The sequence below is a fragment of the Hypanus sabinus genome, chromosome 5 (assembly GCF_030144855.1).
Source record: "Hypanus sabinus isolate sHypSab1 chromosome 5, sHypSab1.hap1, whole genome shotgun sequence".
Lineage (NCBI taxonomy): Eukaryota > Metazoa > Chordata > Chondrichthyes > Myliobatiformes > Dasyatidae > Hypanus > Hypanus sabinus.
Window position 1 is genome coordinate 154030185 of NC_082710.1, and position 17742 is coordinate 154047926.

Here is a 17742-nt window from a genome sequence, read left to right on the forward strand (position 1 = left end):
TCAGTGTAACCACATGAGTACATGGGCATTCCGTGTGTTTAATTCTGTGCAAATGGTTGCTGATATATCTGTGCAACACACACAAGACGCTGCCTGGCCTCCTGAGTTCCTCCAGCACCTGGTGAGTGTTGCTCAGATTTCCAGCAACTGCTGATTCTCTCTTGTTTGTGAGTATACTTGTCTTTCATTCGTTCGTGAGTTAGTGTTAGTGTTAGTACATGTATTTTATTTCAGTCTTGTTGATATCACAGTAGGTTGTAGAATATTGAAGTGGCAAGAACGGGAAGAGGACAGTGGAGTGAAAAAATAAGGAACTGAAACACAACAGTGATGAGTTTCGTTTCCCATGCTCCCTTTAGAGCCAGTGAGACCCCATTTCCTGCACTCCCTATGAACTCATCCGACAGTGCCACATTTCAAATAAAAGTAAATTAGAAGCATCATTGGTGCATGCATTTACTAGCAGCCAATCATTTGGAACATCAGCCATCCAAAGGGTGCCAGATTATCGGAGTTTCATTTCAGCTAGCATTCCTCAAAGTTTTTAATCCAGATACGTTTTTGACAGCTAATAATGGTTGAGGTGTATCACCATGGGAGAAGGATACACTTTAGGGAGTAATTTGAAATGGATCTGTGGAAAGAATTCCTGACTGTTGTGTGCAATCCTTTGCAGTGCAGTACCGGATTTTCACTCTGGATCATTACATGAGACCGGTGAATGAAAAGCTGAAAGTCTCTATCTATGTGAGTAGCCTGTCAATCTTCCCTTTGCCAACTGCCCCTGCTCGGGGTCAATTTCCCCCTCCTTTGCTTTGTTCTGTGGCTGGAGTAACAAACCTCCTTTAACACTTCTGGATTGGTGCTGTTCCAGAACTCCAGAGGCACGGAGCTGAAGACCACCGAGTGGATGTCCAACAAACTGAAGCAGTCTCAGACCAAAATCCCGGATAACGAGGAGTAAGTAGCCAAAGTGGCTCTAACTCTGCCTGCTAAAAGATTCAGTATGTAGTATACAGCCTCCTCTCCCACAGTGTGATACTCCCTCAGTACTACCCCTCTGACAGGACACTCCTTCACTATTGTCCCTCCTACAATGTGGTTTCCCCTGATACTGCCCACTCCCACAGTGATACTCCCTCAGTACTGCCCCTACCACAGTGTGAATCTCCCTCAGTGCTGCCCCTCCCACAGTGAGATACTCCTTCAATACTACCTCTCCTACAGTGACACTCCTTCAATATTGTCCCTCCTACAATGTGGTTTCCCCTGAATACTACCCCCTCCCACAGTGAAACTCCCTCAGTACTGTCCCTCCCATAGTGACACTCCCTCAGTAATGCACCTACCACAGTGTGAATCTCATTCAGTACTGTCCCTCCCACAGTCCCTCAATACCGTCCCTCCCACAGTGACTCTCCCTCGGTACCGTCCCTCCCACAGTGATTCTCACTCAGTACCGTCCCTCCCACAGTGATTCTCCCTCGGTACCGTCCCTCCCACAGTGACATTCCCTCAATACCATCCCTCCCATAGTGATTCTCACTCAGTACCGTCCCTCCCACAGTGATTCTCCCTCGGTACTGTCCCTCCCATACTGATTCTCCCTCAGTACCGTCCCTCCCACAGTGACACACCCTCAGTAATGCACCTACCACAGTGTGAATCTCATTCAGTTCTGTCCCTCCCACAGTCCCTCAGTACCGTCCCTCCCACAGTGACTCTCCCTCGGTACCGTCCCTTCCATAGTGATTCTCCCTCAGTACCGTCCCTCCCACAGTGACATTCCCTCAATACCGACCCTCCCATAGTGACATTCCCTCAATACCGTCCCTCCCACAGTGATTCTCACACAGTACCGTCCCTCCCACAGTGATTCTCCCTCGGTACCGTCCCTCCCATAGTGATTCTCACTCAGTACCGTCCCTCCCACAGTGATTCTCCCTCGGTACCGTCCCTCCCACAGTGACATTCCCTCAATACCGTCCCTCCCACAGTGACATTCCCTCAATACCGTCCCTCCCATAGTGATTCTCACTCAGTACCGTCCCTCCCACAGTGATTCTCCCTCGGTACCGTCCCTCCCACAGTGATTCTCCCTCGGTACTGTCCCTCCCACAGTGACTCTCCCTCGTTACCGTCCCTTCCATAGTGATTCTCACTCAGTACCGTCCCTCCCACAGTGACTCTCCCTCGGTACCGTCCCTTCCATAGTGATTCTCACTCAGTACCGTCCCTCCCACAGTGACATTCCCACAATACCGTCCCTCCCATAGTGATTCTCACTCAGTACCGTCCCTCCCACAGTGACTCTCCCTCGGTACCGTCCCTTCCATAGTGATTCTCACTCAGTACCGTCCCTCCCACAGTGACATTCCCTCAATACCATCCCTCCCATAGTGATTCTCACTCAGTACCGTCCCTCCCACAGTGATTCTCCCTCGGTACTGTCCCTCCCATAGTGATTCTCCCTCAGTACCGTCCCTCCCACAGTGACACACCCTCAGTAATGCACCTACCACAGTGTGATTCTCCCTCAGTACAGCCCCTCCCTCAGTGTGACACGCCCACTCTCCCTTAGTACTGCCCCCACATAGTGTGACCCTCTCTCAATGCCACACCTCCCACAGTGTAACATTCCCTCAGCACTGTCACTCCCACAATCTGACTCTCTCAGAGTGCAGCACTTCCACAGTAACCCCTCCCACACAGTGTGGCACTTTCACATACTGCCCTTCCCATAGTGTGGCTCTCCCTCGGTATAATGGGGATGTTACTCGTGATGTCCTCTTCCCGTAACTGGGGAAAATAAAGCACCAAGGTTCTCCATGGGGAAAGCTGCCCCTGTCCGAACAGCAAACACTCAGCCCACAAGTGAACTCTACACGGCAGAGTCACAGGACATCAAATACCGGAGGGGACGAGCAGGCAGAGCACTATCTTTGCATATCATAGTCATAGAAAAATACAGCACAGAAACAGGCCCTTCAGCCCATCCAGACCATGTTGAACCATTTAAACTGCCGACTCACATCGACTTGCGAGGTGCCCACGAGATGGCTCGTGCTTGAGCCCACCAGATAAAGGCTGTCCTAGACTGGGTGTGGTGTAATAACCCAGACTTCATTAGTCAGCCTAACATAAAGGAACCCTTAGGATTGAATTCAGACTGCAATTTGAGAGGGAGAAGCATATCAGAAGCGTATCAGTATCAGAGTGGAATAAAGGGAATTACAGAGGCATGAGAGGCGAGCTTGCCCAGGTGGATTGGAGGGGGATACTGGTGGGGACGATGGCAGAGTAGAGGTGCCTGAAGTTTCAGGGAATAGTTCACAAGGGGCAGGATAGATATGTCCCACACAGGGTGAGGCAACCGTGGTTGACAAGGGAAGTTAAGGATTGCATAAAAGCCAAGGAAAGGGCATATAAGGTAGCAAAAGGGAGTGGGAAGGTTGATGATTGTGAAACTCTTAAAATCCAGCAAAAGGCAACAAAAAAGCTATAAGAAGGTAAAAGATGGAATATGAGAGCAAACTGGCCAATAATATAAAGCAGGATGCTTGAAGTATTTTCAGTTATATAAAGAATAAAAGGGAGGTGAGTGTTGATACTGGACCACTGGAAATTGATGCTGGTGGGGTAGTAATGTTGGGGGTTGGGGGAGATGTGGGCAAAGAAATGACAGATGTACTTCTTAAGTACTTTGCTTTAGGCTTTACTGTGGAAGACACTAGCAGAGTGCCAGAGGTCTGTGAGTGTCAGGGAGCAGGAGTGAATGCCATTGCTATTACAAAGGAAAAACTGATAGGCATACTCAAAGGTCTTAAGGTGGATAGGTCACCTGGACCAGATGGACTGCATCCCAGAGTCCTGAGAGAAGTTGCTGAAGAAATAACAGATGCATTGGTTGTGATCTTTCAGGAATTAGTTGATTCTGGAATGGTCCTGGAGGGTAGGAAAACTACAAAGGCCACTCCATACTTTAAGAATGGAGAAAGACAAAAGAGAAGAAAGTATAGGCCAAACACGAGGAAATCTGCAGATGCTGGAAATTCAAACAACAACACACACACAAAGTGCTGGTGGAACACAGCAGGCCAGGCAGCATCTATAGGGAGAAGCATTGTTGACGTTTCGGGCCGAGACCCTTCGTCAGGACTAACCGAAAGGAAAGATTGTAAGAAATTTGAAAGTAGTGGGGGGAGGGGGAAATACGAAATTATAGGAAAAGACCGGAGGGGGTGGGATGAAGCTAAGAGCTGGAAAGGTGATTGGCGAAAGTGATACCGAACTGGAGAAGGGAAAGGATCATGGGACGGGAGGCCTCAGGAGAAAGAAAGGAGGGGGGGAGCACCAGAGGGAGATGGTGAACAGGCAAACAACTAAATATGTCAGGGATGGGGTAAGAAGGAGAGGAGGGGCATTAATGGAAGTTAGAGAAGTCAATGTTCATGCCATCAGGTTGGAGGCTACCCAGCCGGTATATAAGGTGTTGTTCCTCCAACCTGAGTTTGGATTCATTTTGACAGTAGAGGAGGCCATGGATAGACATATCAGAATGGGAATGGGACGTGGAATTAAAATGTGTGGCCACTGGGAGATCCTGCTTTTCCTGGCAGACCGAGCGTAGGTGTTCAGCAAAACTGTCTCCCAGTCTTCGTCAGGTCTCACCAATATATCAAAGGCCACACTGGGAGCACTGGACGCAGTATACCACACCAGCCGACTCACAGGTGAAGTGTTGCCTCACCTGGAAGGACTGTCTGGGGCCCTGAATGGTGGTGAGGGAGCAAGTGTAAGGGCAGGTGTAGCACTTGTTCCGTTTACAAGGATAAGTGCCAGGAGGGAGATCGGTGGGAAGGTATAGGCCAGTTAACGTAACCTCCGTGGTTGTGAAAGTGTTGGAGTCCATTATTAAGGATAGTTGGAGACTATTGATAAATTAAGTTTACATCTACATGGTTTCTGCAAAGGGAAATGTTGCTTCACAAATCTGTAAAATTCTTCGAGGAAGTAACAAGCAGGGTGGACAAAGGAAAAGCAGTGGATCTCCCTTCTTCACTCCCGATCCTGACGCAGTCCTTGACCCAAACCATTGACAGTGGCTCTCCCCAACCCTCAGAAGCTGCTTGACCAGCTGAGCTCCTCCAGCAGGTTGTTTGTTATTCCATCTCCGACAACCTTTTATCCTCCAGTTAGCCACACACAATAGGCAGTTTGCAACTGCCAGTTAACCAACAGAATGGCAAGTCTTTGGGTTGTGGGAGGAGAGCCATGAACTCCCAGGGAGAACTTCCACATAGACAGCATCAGATGTACAGCATCTGGGGGGTTTGCTGGACAGCTGTGCCCCCTCACAGCTATGGAACTGTACGGTGCAGGATTAAAGGATTTGCTGTATTTGTCAAATCTACATCGTAACATACAGTGAAAGGTTACAAAGGTACATTTAATGTCAGAAAAATGTATACAATATACATCCTGAAATTCTCTTTCTTCACGAACATTGAGGAGTGCCCCAAACAATGAATGACAGTTAAATGTTAGAACCCCAAAGCCCCCCCAACTCCCCCTCCCACGTGTAAGCAGCAGCATAGCAGTGATCCCCCTTCCCCCACCAGCAAAAAAGCATCAGCACCCCCCACCAAGCACTCAAAAGTGCAGCCAAGTATCCCTAAGAGTACTCTCATCTAGTATTTGACATACCGCAGGCTCCCTCTCTCCCTAATAAGGGAAAAAGAGGTGTCCCCATTTTCACAGTGAGATGGGAGACATACCAAGCAACTTGCAGATTTGCGATGTTAAAAGTCTGTGGTGTTGCTTTTTCTGAGCTCTGTGCCCAAAGAACTCGGGTCTCTGGGCACACAGCCAGCTTGCCACTTCCAACCTTCCGTGTACTCCCACGACACTCTAGATTCCAACGGAGGTACCGACCTCGAGTCTGCCCGCCTCCAGAGCCACGTTATCCTGAAGGCGCGCTGAATGTCTAGGCCATGCTCTTGGTATATTGAGTAACGGCCAGTAGTGAGACCCCGAGAGTGGGTGCAATTTTCGCAAAGAACCAAAGTCAGCGTGTAGCTCCAGGTCAGGGTCTTCAAAAGAACCCTGCAAGGGAAAAACAGAGATATTCAAGATAGAACTAGAGCAGTTGCTGAAGATGCAAGAAAAGGAGTTGCCGTTAGGAGTCACAAAAACGTGTACTTTCTGCACCAAATCTCCTCGAGTCAGTGAGAATTGTGCTGGGCAGCCTGCAAGTTTTGCCAGGCTTCCAGTGCCAACATAGGATGCCCGCACCTCACTAAATAACCGCATGTCTTTGGGATGTGGGAGGAAATGGAGCAAACGGGCATGGCCATGGCGAGACTGCAGAAAGTCCTTCCAGGCAGTGATGGGAATCGAACCCCGACGGCTGCTGTTGTGAAATGACGTGCTAACTGCTATGCTACTAAAGGCTCTTTGCTACATCATATCTGTGCCAAACACTTTGCTCATCCATATTAATCCCATTTACTAGCACCTGCGACTGTATCCTTCTGTTCCTTGCCTATTTAAGTGTCTGTCTCAATGTCTCAATCGTCCCAGTGGGGTTTTACTAGCAGGTCAGCTCCTCTGCTCAATGTTCCTCTGTCTGCTTCCTTTTAAGACCGGGAACATGGCGAATTGAGGCCCAGTTTGCAGATGCACCCATGTCCAAAGTGACGGCGCAGTTTGAAGTGAAGGAATTTGGTGAGTGCTTGGTGAGACTCTGCCAATTCATGCTCGTTCAGTAAGCAGCGTGAAATGTTGTTCATTCTCAATGCCATGAGAAGCAGACTTATTTATTACTGTCATAGTAATGAGGTGCAATGAAATAACCTTCGAGTTGCCTGCCCTTCATGCAGATCATTTTAGCACGTGGGTGCACTGAGGTCACACATGCAGAATATATACTCAGAGGCAACTTTATTGGATGCCTCCTTTGCCAAAAACAGTGGCCACTCAGTGTATGTTTGTAGTCTTCTACTGGAGCCCATTCAGAGATGCTCTAATGTTATAATGTGTAGTTATTTGAGCTACTGTCTGCTTCCTATCAGCTTAAACTGGCCTGGCTATTCTCATCTGACCTCTCTCATTAACAAGGTGTTTTCACTCACAGAACTGGATGTTTTTTTTTCTGCACCATTCTCTTTAAGCTCTGAAGATTGTAATGCCTGAAAATCTCAGGAGATCAGCAGTTTCCGAGATGCTCAAGTCACCCCATCTGGCACCAACAATCACCATGATCACTTTCCTTGCCCACTCTGATGTTTGGTCTGGACAACAGCTGAAGCTTTTAACATGTCTGCGTGCTTTTATGCATTGTGTTGCTGCCGCTTGATTGGCTGATTAGATATTTGCATTAATAAGCAGGTGTACATGAGCACCTGAGAAACTGCAAGATGGACAATAAGGTACAAGGACTATGATGAGGAAGGCTGGGAAGTCAAGATTCCACCTTAATGTACTAAGGGACATTTCATAGTGTTATAACAGCAGGATAGGAGCTGTTCTTGAGGTTGTTCATGTGTTCTTTCAGGCTTTTGCCTGGTGGAAAATGGGAGAAATGAGAATGACCAGGGTGACTGGTCGCTGTTTTGCTGAGGCAGCAAGAATTGTGGACAGGATCCATGGAGGAGAAGTTGGTTTCTGTGATGGAGCTGCTGAGGGTTAATGGGGACATGCCGATCTCTTTAGTCTCTTTAGGAAGTACTGAAGGGGAGGGCCACCCTGGATCTCTGGTTCTTTATGGTGAAGATACCTTCCATGCCTTTGTTGTGTAAAGAAGGAAAGCTCTGTGGTGTAGCAGCTAGAACTGCTGCCTCATGTCTCCTACCCCCCAGTGATGTCTGTGCTTGCAGTTTGCACGCTTTCCCCTGCTTGCTCCAGTTTCTTCCTCGTGTCTCAAAGACATGTGGGTTGGTAGGTTAATTATTGCTCTAAATTCACCCTGGTACATTGGTGAGTGATGGAATTTGACAGTTGGGCAGGGGGATTGAATGTGGGGAGAATCAAGATGGAAGAAGTGTAAATGGGTGGATTGATGTTCAGCCTCTGGATGGTCTGAAGGACCTGTTTTCATGCTGTATCTCTCTGTAACTCTGACAGCATTACATTACCAGGTTGACACAGCTTTTCTATGTTGTGGGAGGAAACCGGAGCACTCAGGAACCCACGCAGTCACAGGGAGAATGTGCAAACCCCCATACATCGACAGTGCTGGGAGCTGGAATCGAACCTGGGACTCTGAAGCCATGAGGCAGCTGCTCTACCCACTGCACCGCTGCGCTGTTCTTCCTCTTCCTCTTCCCTTCCCAAGCCTGATAAAGGTGACTCTCAGTCAAATACTACAGCTGTTTGGCAATTTCTTCAACCCTGACCAAGCTGGACGGAACCAATAATGATAAGACAAATCCTTTGCTACTCTGGCGTTTGGGGGCTTGTGTGCCTCAGTGATCTGGAGTCGGGGCTTTATGCTTTGCCTCTTGGTAGGGTCGCCCATGCCAAACAGGTCAAAGGGTAGAGGTCAGAATCAGAGTGATCCCCTGGTCCTCCAGGTTCAGGGGTTGAGTTCAGGGCTAAACACCCTGACTGGTAAAACAAAATTTGTTACAGAAGCAGTAATGAAGAATCCTTCTACACTTGTGTGCGACTCAAAATTAGATGGAAGGCCTTGGTTGCTGCCCTAAATGCCAACAGCGTAACAGCCTGTATGCAAGTACGTTTGCAACACTGGCAAATATTTACAGAGCCCAAAACCAAACAGACAGCAAGATAAGAGACTATTTTGCAGTGTTATATCAGCATATGGAAGATAAGACGATAATTGTTGCGACAGTACTCAACCAGCCGATCTGCCTTATTCCTGTATGCCTCCTCGTCACCACCAGTAGTTGGTGACTCTGCCAACAATAGCTGTGTCATCGGCGATGGTGTTTGCACTATGCCTTGCCATACAGTCATGAGAGTAGAAAGAGTAGTGCAGCACGCTAAGCGAACATTCTTTCGGTGACCCTGTGTTGATTGTCAGCAAGGAGGAGATGTGGTTCCTGATCTGCATTGAATATGATCTCTTGATGAGGAGGACGAGGGTCCAGTTGCAAAGGGAGGTACAGAGGCCCAGGTTTTGAAGCTCGTTGATTAGTACTGAGGGGACGATAGTGATGACGATCTGCAGGCGTTGCGTGCATAGCAGATGATTTGCTTGCATGCCATTCATTGGTTGAAATGTAACCATGCTTCTCTTGTAGTTCTTCCCAGGTTCGATGTCAAGGTCCAAGCGAGTGAAATGTTCTATCTCGTGACAAGGGAGAGATTCGAGTTCAGAATCACCGCAAAGTAAGTGTGAAATGGGTCCAGAGGTGGTGTATGTTCTTAGTGTGAGATATGGGGGCCTCTGGTGGACCTGTGGTCTCCCTGATAACTACATCTGCATGAAGTGCATCCAGCTGTGTTAAGGAACTGGAACAGTAGCTGGATGACCTTCACCTCATATTGAAAAATGAGGTGGTGATGGAAAGGGATTTGGAGGGGCCAGGTACCTGGGTGACTGTCAGGAGAGGGAGAGGTAATAGGCAGCCAGTGCTGACTACCCCTGTGGTCCTTCCCCTCAATGATAAGTTCAAAGTAAATTTTATTAACAAAGTACATATGCCACCATCCACACATCCTGTGATTCATTTTCTTGTGGCCATACTCAGCAAATTTATAGAATAGTAACTATTACAGGATCAATGAAAGATCAACTAGAGTACAGGAGACAACAAACTGTGTAAATGCAAATATAAATACATAGCAATAAACAACGAGAACAGGAGATAATGAGATAAGGAGTCATCGAAAGTGAGATCATTGGTTGTAGGAACATTTCAATGATGGGACAAGTGAAGTTGAGTGTAGTTATCCCTTTTTGTTCAAGAACCTGGTGGTTGAGGGGTAGTAACTGTTCTTGAACCTGGTGATGCGAGTCCTGAAGCTCTTGTACCTTCTACCTGATGGCAGCAGTGAGAAGAAACCATGACCTGGGTGGTGGGGATCCCTGATGATAGATGCTGCTTCCCACGACAGCGCTTCATGTAGGTGAGCTCAAAGGTTGGGAGGGCTTTACCTGTGATATACGGGGCCAAATCCACCAGTTTTTGTAGGATTTCCTGTTCAAAGGCATGGTGTTTCCATTACAGGCTGCAAAGCAGTCAGACAATATACTCTCCACGACACACCAGTCTGATAAAGATCAAAGATTCAAAGGTTCAATTTAATGTCGGAGAAGAGCATACAATATACATCCTGAAATGCTTTATCTTCGCAAACATCCTCGAAAACAGAGAAGTGCCCCCAAAAAATGGACAGAACCCCAAAGCAACCCCCCCCCCAGCTCCCCTCCCTCCCGTGTGGAAGCAGCAGCGCGCAACAGTATCCCTCCCCCAACTGGCAAGAAAAAAGCATCGGCACCGCCACCGAGCGCTCAAGCATGAGCAAAGATACAGACTCGTAGTTACCCCAAAGACTTTGTGTTTCACCCGGCATTCGACATATCACAGGTTCTGTCTCTCTCCCTAGTAAGGGAGAAACATAGAAAATAGGTGCAGGAGTAGGCCATTCGGCCCTTCGAGCCTGCACCGCCATTCAGTATGATCATGGCTGATCATCCAACTCCGAACCCTGTACCTGCCTTCTCTCCATACGCCTGATCCCTTTAGCCACAAGGGCCATATCTAACTTCCTCTTAAATATAAACAATGAACCAGCCTCAGCTGTTTCCTGTGGCAGAGAATTCCACAGATTCACCACTCTGTGTGAAGAAGTTTTTCCTTATCTCAGTCCTAAAAGGCTTCCCCTTTATCCTTAAACTGTGACCCCTCGTTCTGGACTGCCCCAACATCGGAAACAATCTTCCTGCATCTAGCCTGTCCAATCCCTTTAGGATTTTATACTTTTCAATAAGATCTAAAAGAAGAAGGAGGTGTCTCCATTTTCCCAGTGAGCGGGGAGACATTACTAACAACTTGCTGGTTAGCGATGTTAAAAGTCAGTCACATCGCTTTTCTCGAGCTCTGTGTCTGAAGATCTCAAAGATCCCAGGTCTTTGGGCACACAGCAGTAGCTTTTCCGACTCCCCGACAACACATGTGTGTCCTGCCGTAACACTGACCCTCGATCTGCCTGCCTCCACAGCCCCGAGATCCCAGGCTTCCAAAGTAGAGCCGACCTCTCAGACCGAACCCTTGTCGTGCCGGACAACGGCCAGTCCAAAAACCCCCGAGAATGGGTCCCATTCCCACAAAGGACCAAAGTCAGCCTGTCAAGGTCTTCAGTAGAACCCGGAAAGGGTTTAGCGCCATTTTAACTTCGCTCCACTTTAGCTGGCACGCTGAATCTCTGCAAACTCCTGGAGAAGTAGAGCACTGCCGTGGTTTCTTCACAATCGCACTTGTGTGCTGTGCCCAGTGCAGGTCCACTGAAATAATAACAACTAGGAATTTAGAGTTGCTAACCCTCTCCACATCTGATCCTGTGGTTTGCCTCTCCTGAAGTCTATAATCAGTTCCTGGGTCTTGCTGCCATTGAGTGAGAGGTTGTTGTCGGAGGTTCTTATTGTTATCATCACTCAGACAGATTCTCAATCTCCCTCCTACAAGCTGATTCATCACCACCTTTGATTTGGCCCACAACAGCAAACTTGTGTATGGCATTGGATCTGTGCTTAGCCACACAGTCGTAGAGCATAGAGTCACAGAGCAGGGGGCTCAGACACGGCATTCAAAGAGAGGAGGATGAACAGCAGAGAGTGGTGGTAGATAAGGTACAGATTGATACCATGATATAGGTTGGAAAAGGGAGGGGTTCCTGAAGAGAGAATATAAGGAGTTAGTTAGAATGCTGAAAGCAGGATCGTCAGGGTGGTATTCTCTGATTGCTGCCTGTGCCACGTGCCTTTGAGGGTAAGAATAGGATGACCTGTCAGATGAATGTGTGGCTGAGAAATTAGTGCAGGGGGAAAAGGGCCCAAGAGATTAAAAATATCAGTAAGCACACCTGCTCGTTGTGCCGTGCACATCCCGAGTACTTGCCCTGGGATGTTGTCTGGTCCTGCAGCCTTGCGACTGTCCAGTCATTGGAAACATCTGCGTACCTCGGCCTCAGAGCTGACCAGGTTGCAGGTTGTAGCGGCGGCTTTCCTCGGAGGCTCAGAGTTAGCGACATCGAACCGAGCGCAAAAGTGATTGAGCTCATCTGGGAGCGAGGCCGCGATGTTGGCGGCACCACAACGTTTGGCTTTGAAGTCCGTGATGATGGTATGCAGCCCTCACCACAAGTCACGTGTGTTATTAGTTCTGAAATCTGACTCAGTCTTGTCCCTGTATTGCTGTTGATAGCTTTACGCAGATTGTAGCTACTCTTCTTGAGCTCCAGCTGATTGCTGGCAGCATAAGCTCTATGTCGCGCAGTAAGCCCTGCTTCCTCAGGTTTCCTGGTTCGGGAAGACCCTGACTGACTTCTGAGGGACCACGATGTTGATGCACTTCCAAATGAAACACACGACTCCATCCGTGAACTCGGAGACGTCTTCATCATGGAAGATATTCCAGTCGACGTCATCAAAGCGGTCCCTGCAGCATGGAGGCCGATTGGTCGGACCAACAGTGGATGATTTTAACTATGGCCACCTCTTGTTTCAGCTTCCACCTGTACGTCGGCAAAAGCTGAATTGAAGAGTGGTCTGAGTTTTCAAAAGCTAGGCGAAAGAGAGCTTTGTAAGAGCTTAGAAAAATAGAGGGCAATGGGTAACCCTGGTAATTTCTAAAGGAAGTACATGTTCGCTACGGCATTGTGGGCCAATGGGCCTGTATTGTGCTGTACTTTTTCTATGTAAGCATTGCGGAAGAGGGCGTAACAGTGGTCAAGTGTCTTATCTCTACGAGCGCTCACCTGGATGTGCTGACAAAACTTTGGAGAGACTTTTGTCAGCGATGCTTGATTAAAGTCACCAGCGATGATGAAGGCAGCCTCTGGGTGTGCAGTCTCCAGCATGTTTATGGTCTTGTACAGTTCCTTAAGAGCCAGGTCAGAATCAGCCTGTGGCGGAATTTACACCATTATGATGATAAGAGCCGTGAACTCCCTAGGCAGCCAGTAGGGTCTACATGGCAGCACCAGGTATTCCAGGTCTGGGGAACAAAAGGACTTGAGCGCATGCACATTCTGGGGGTTGTTGAACATGAAGCATACCCCTCCTCCTTTATGTTCCTAGAGAGGTTATTTGACCTGTCGGCCCGGAAAAGGAAGATTCCAGAGTGCTTGATGGCCTGTTCTGGTATCTCCTCCGTCAGCCAGGTCTCCATGAAGCACAAAACATTGCATTCCTTTGCTTCCTGCTGATAGGAGATTCTGGCTCTCCGTTCACAAAGCTTGTTGTCCAGGGGCCTGAATGTTAGCCAGAACTATCCTAGGGAGTGGTGGCCGGTTTGCACGCCGTCTCAGCCTCGCCAGGGCATCGACCCTTCTCACTCGCCTGTGGCGCTTCTTCCAAGGTAATGGCAGTGTAGGAGGTGAGTCTCCCATGTGTAAGCAGGAGTTCCCAGTGTAGGAAAGGAGGCACATAGTGGGTAAATGCCATCTTCCTGATGTTCAGAAGAGTTAGCCTATCGTATCTGATGTGACTATCAGCTACTTGAACAGAAAATGCTAACAAAATTGTTGAAGTTAGTCGTATACTGTAGATTTGGAATGGAGCTCGCAACATGACTGCCATACACAGCGCCACCTTGATGGAACTTAAGTATATTGCACCAGTCTTCACTGTGGAAGACACAAGCAGAGTGCCAGGGGGCAGAAGTGAGCTTTGTTACTACGAAGGAGAAGGAGATTGAGAAGCTGAAGGGTCTGAAGGTACATCAGTCACCTGGACCAGGGTTCTGAAAGAGGTCGCTGAAGAGATTGTGAAGCCATTAGTAATGATCTTTCAAGAATCACTAGATTCTGGAATGGTTCATGAAAACTGGGAAATTGGAATTGTCACCCCACTCTTCAAGAAGGGAGGGAGGCAGAAGAATGGAAATTATAGGCCTGTTAGCCTGACTTCCATGGTTGGGAAGATGAGGAAGTCTATTATTAAGGATGAGGTTTTGGAGAACTTGGAAGCATATGATAAAATAGGCCAAAGTCAGCAGGATTTTCCTAATTGGGAGATCTTGCCTGACAAATCCGTTGGAAGTCTTTGAGAAAATAACAAGCAGGAGAATCAGTGGATGTTGTTTGCTTGGATTTTCAGAAGGCCTTTGACAAGGTGTCGCACCTGAGGTTGCTTAACAGGATAAGAGCCCATCGTATCATAGGAAGGGCACTAGCATGGATAGAAGATTGGCTGACAGGCAGCAGGCAAAGTGAAGAAATAAAGAGGTCCTATTCTGGTTGGCCACTGGTGACTAGCAGCGTGCAGCAGGTTTAGTTTCGGGAATGATTTTTCTCACATTGCGTGTCAATGATTTAGATGAAGAAATTCAATTAAATTCAATTCAGGTTTAATTATCATTTAACCATATAAGAATACTGAAGAATACAGCCAAATGAGATAGCATTAGCAGGGGGTCAAGGTGCAGATGCCCCCACCCACCCAGCCCACTGATATCCTTTGTCGACTGGCCCCTGATGCCTGCTAGGCAACAGTGAGGCTTTGAGGCCCAGCGCTCACCCTGATGCCTGACTCCCGCTAGGCGAATCCATGGCTTTGAGGCCCAATCCTCGCATATACAAGCATGTATAGAATATTAGTAAAAACAGAACCATACAGATATGTATGTATATAGCCCAGACACCCTCAGTCCATTTCAAATCTTCGGTTGCCACAACTGCGCTACACCGCCCCTAGTAGGGTGCAATGGTTCAGACGTCTCTCTGCCTGCTGCCGAAAAGCAAGTGACCCTGCAGCTTGAGGCCCGAGCCCATTGACTGCTGCCAGAGAATCTGCAGTCGGCCACAACAGAGCCTGTCTTCTGCCGAGTGAAACCCTGGGAGGGCAGCTCCGACTTGGTGCCCCACTTCCCCCTTGTGAAGCACAACAGCTTTGTCCCCTCACTCCGGATGGTTGCAAGCAGGAAACACCGTGGCTTTCAGGCCTAGTCCTCTCCACGATCAAGGACTCGGCCCCCTCCTTCCGCCCCTGCTCACACCCAATAAATCAGCAAATCGAACTTGCAGCATGCCAGATTAACAGTGTCCAAGTTGGTCTTACGATCACACGAAAAGTGGCCATGACAGCCACTGACGACTTAACTGCAAGCCTCCATTGATTCAGGCAGCAGCATGTTGCAGAGCCTCTTCATTATCTCTGCTGGTGAGCAACTCGCTGATGGTGTAGACCTGCAGTACTTTTAATTCTCAACGCATAGCAGGATCCAGCAGTCCTCAGACCTACGGTTTGATGTTGTATTTGACGAATTGTCAGCTTTGTGGCCAAGTTTGTGAACAATATGAAGATGGCTGGAGGGGCAGATAGAGTTGACTAAGCAGAGTGTGTGCAGAAGGACAGACAGATTAGGGGAAAGGCCAAAGAAATGGCAGATGAAATAACATGTGTGGAAAGTAAATGGTCATACACTTGGCTGGAAAGAATAAAATATGGACTATTTTCCAAATGGGGATAAATTTCAATAATCAGAGGTACAAAGGGGCTTGGGATTCCCTAAAAGTTAACTTGCAGGTTGAGGCAGTGATAAGCAAGATAAATTTAATTTTAGCATTCATCTCGAGAAGGGTGGAATACAAAAGCAAAGATGTAATGAGGCTTTATAAGGCATTGGTCAGCACCTGGACTATTGCGAGCAGTTTTTGCCCACTTTTCTAAGAAAAGATGTGGTGGTATTGGAGAGAGTCTAGAGGAGGTTAACGAGAATAATTCCAGGAATGAAAGGTTAATATATGGGAAATGTTCGATAGCTCTGGGCCTGAACGCGCTAGAGTTTAAAAGGTTGAAGGGGGATCTCATTGAAGCTGATTGAACATTGAAAGACCCAGATGAACTGGATATGGAGAGGATGTTTCCTATAGTGGGAGAGTCTAGGACCTGAGAGCTTATCCTCAGAACCGAAGGATTCCCAATTAGAACAGAGATGATGAAAAATTCCTTCAACTAGAAGGTGTCAACTCTGTGGAATTCATTGCCACAGACAGCTGTACAGGCCGAGATGTTGGGTATATTTAATGTGGCAGTTGATAGGTCCTTGGTTAATTAGGGCATCAGAAGTTATGGGGAGAAGGCAGGAGAATGGGGTTGTGAGGGATAATAAATCAGCCATGATGGAATGGCGGAGCAGATGTGATGGGTCAAATGGCCTAATTCCGCTCATCTCAGCATGTTTGATACAGATGCGCGGGTGCACCATCCAGCTCTCTGAAGTGGTTCAAGGAGGCAGCTCAGTCCAGTTTCTCATGGGCAGTTTGAAATGGGAAACAAACATCACCCTTGCCACATCACATTACTGAACATATAGGCGTCCATCAGTCTCGTGAGGCCATGGATTTGCACCTTGGAAGGTTTCCAGGGTGCAGGCCTGGGCAGGGTTGTATGGGTGACTGGCAGTTGCCCAAGCTGCAAGCCTTCCCCTCTCCACACCACCGATGTTGTCCAAGGGAAGGGCACTAGGACCCAAGCAGCTTGGACCGGTGTCGTTGCACAGCAACGTGTTGTTAAGTGCCTTGCTCAAGGACACAAACACGTTGCCTCAGCTGAGGCTCGAACCAGTGACCTTCAGGTTACTAGTCTGATGCCTTTATCCACTAGGCCATGCGCCAACACATTACTGAACAAGTGGTATAGAAACCTGTGTTAACGTCTAATAAGCTCAGCTATCATCTTTTAAAGGCACTTGTATGGTGAACCAGTGAATGGAGAGGCCCATATTAGATTTGGAATCATCCATGGTGTTAACAATAAGACAGACGTTTGGAGCCTAGGACGAAAATTAACGGTGAGCACATTTCAAGGCTTCTGACATGGGATTTGGGTATCTGGGTTAATATAAAGGGTTAATTTTGTTGTAGCAGTGGGAGATCAGGAGAATCTGTGGAACTCCAGCCCCTGATTGTTTAGCTTTCATCTCTGTGTCTGTCTAAGAGACTCTTAAAAGTCCTTAATATCTCGGTGTCTTACAAGGAATGTACAAGAGGAGATGGAGACCATGAGATTTTGCCAGACCTTTAAACACCCGTTTATTCAAAGGAAGGTGGGACAGAATTTCAGCTTTGATGTTTGCCTTTACCTGGGCAGAGGCTCCTGAGGTTCGAGAAGTGGTCCCAGTGTGGCAGAGCGAGCTCGGTTCACAGAGGACCTCTGTCTTGCAGATGTTAAGTGTAAGACCAATCTCCTATTGACTCAGTGAGCTTGTAGCTCGGCCTCCCCCCCCCCCCCCCAACCCCATTGCCTGAGTGTGTGCATAGGAAAATGAGAAAATAGGAACAGCAGGAGGCCACTCAGCCCCTCACACCTGCCCCATCTTTCTAAAGGTAGTCACGGCTGATCAGGCTCAGGTTTCATCTCCTCTTCTGTACCAGTTCTCCACTGACCTCAATCTCCACCAATCTTTCAAAAACCACCCACCTCCACTTTAAATATTCTCAGTAATCTACTCTTCACTTGCCACGTTCTGATTATTTATGTTGTTATGTTCTAAGAGACTATCACTCTCTGGTTAAAGACTGCTCTTAATCTTGCAACTTTGTCCTCTCATT

At 47.9% G+C, this 17742-nt stretch overlaps 1 protein-coding gene across 1 annotated transcript in view; it reads left to right on the forward strand.

Annotated features, from left to right (window-relative positions):
* Nucleotides 1–17742, forward strand: part of LOC132394479 (complement C4-like) — a 133340-nt gene that overhangs the window by 11769 nt on the left and 103829 nt on the right. Inside the window, exons 4-8 of the mRNA XM_059970687.1 lie at nt 677–747; nt 875–960; nt 6644–6726; nt 9267–9354; nt 16877–16982. Coding sequence (XP_059826670.1) covers nt 677–747; nt 875–960; nt 6644–6726; nt 9267–9354; nt 16877–16982 — 434 coding nt within the window. The remainder of the gene's footprint in view (nt 1–676; nt 748–874; nt 961–6643; nt 6727–9266; nt 9355–16876; nt 16983–17742) is intronic.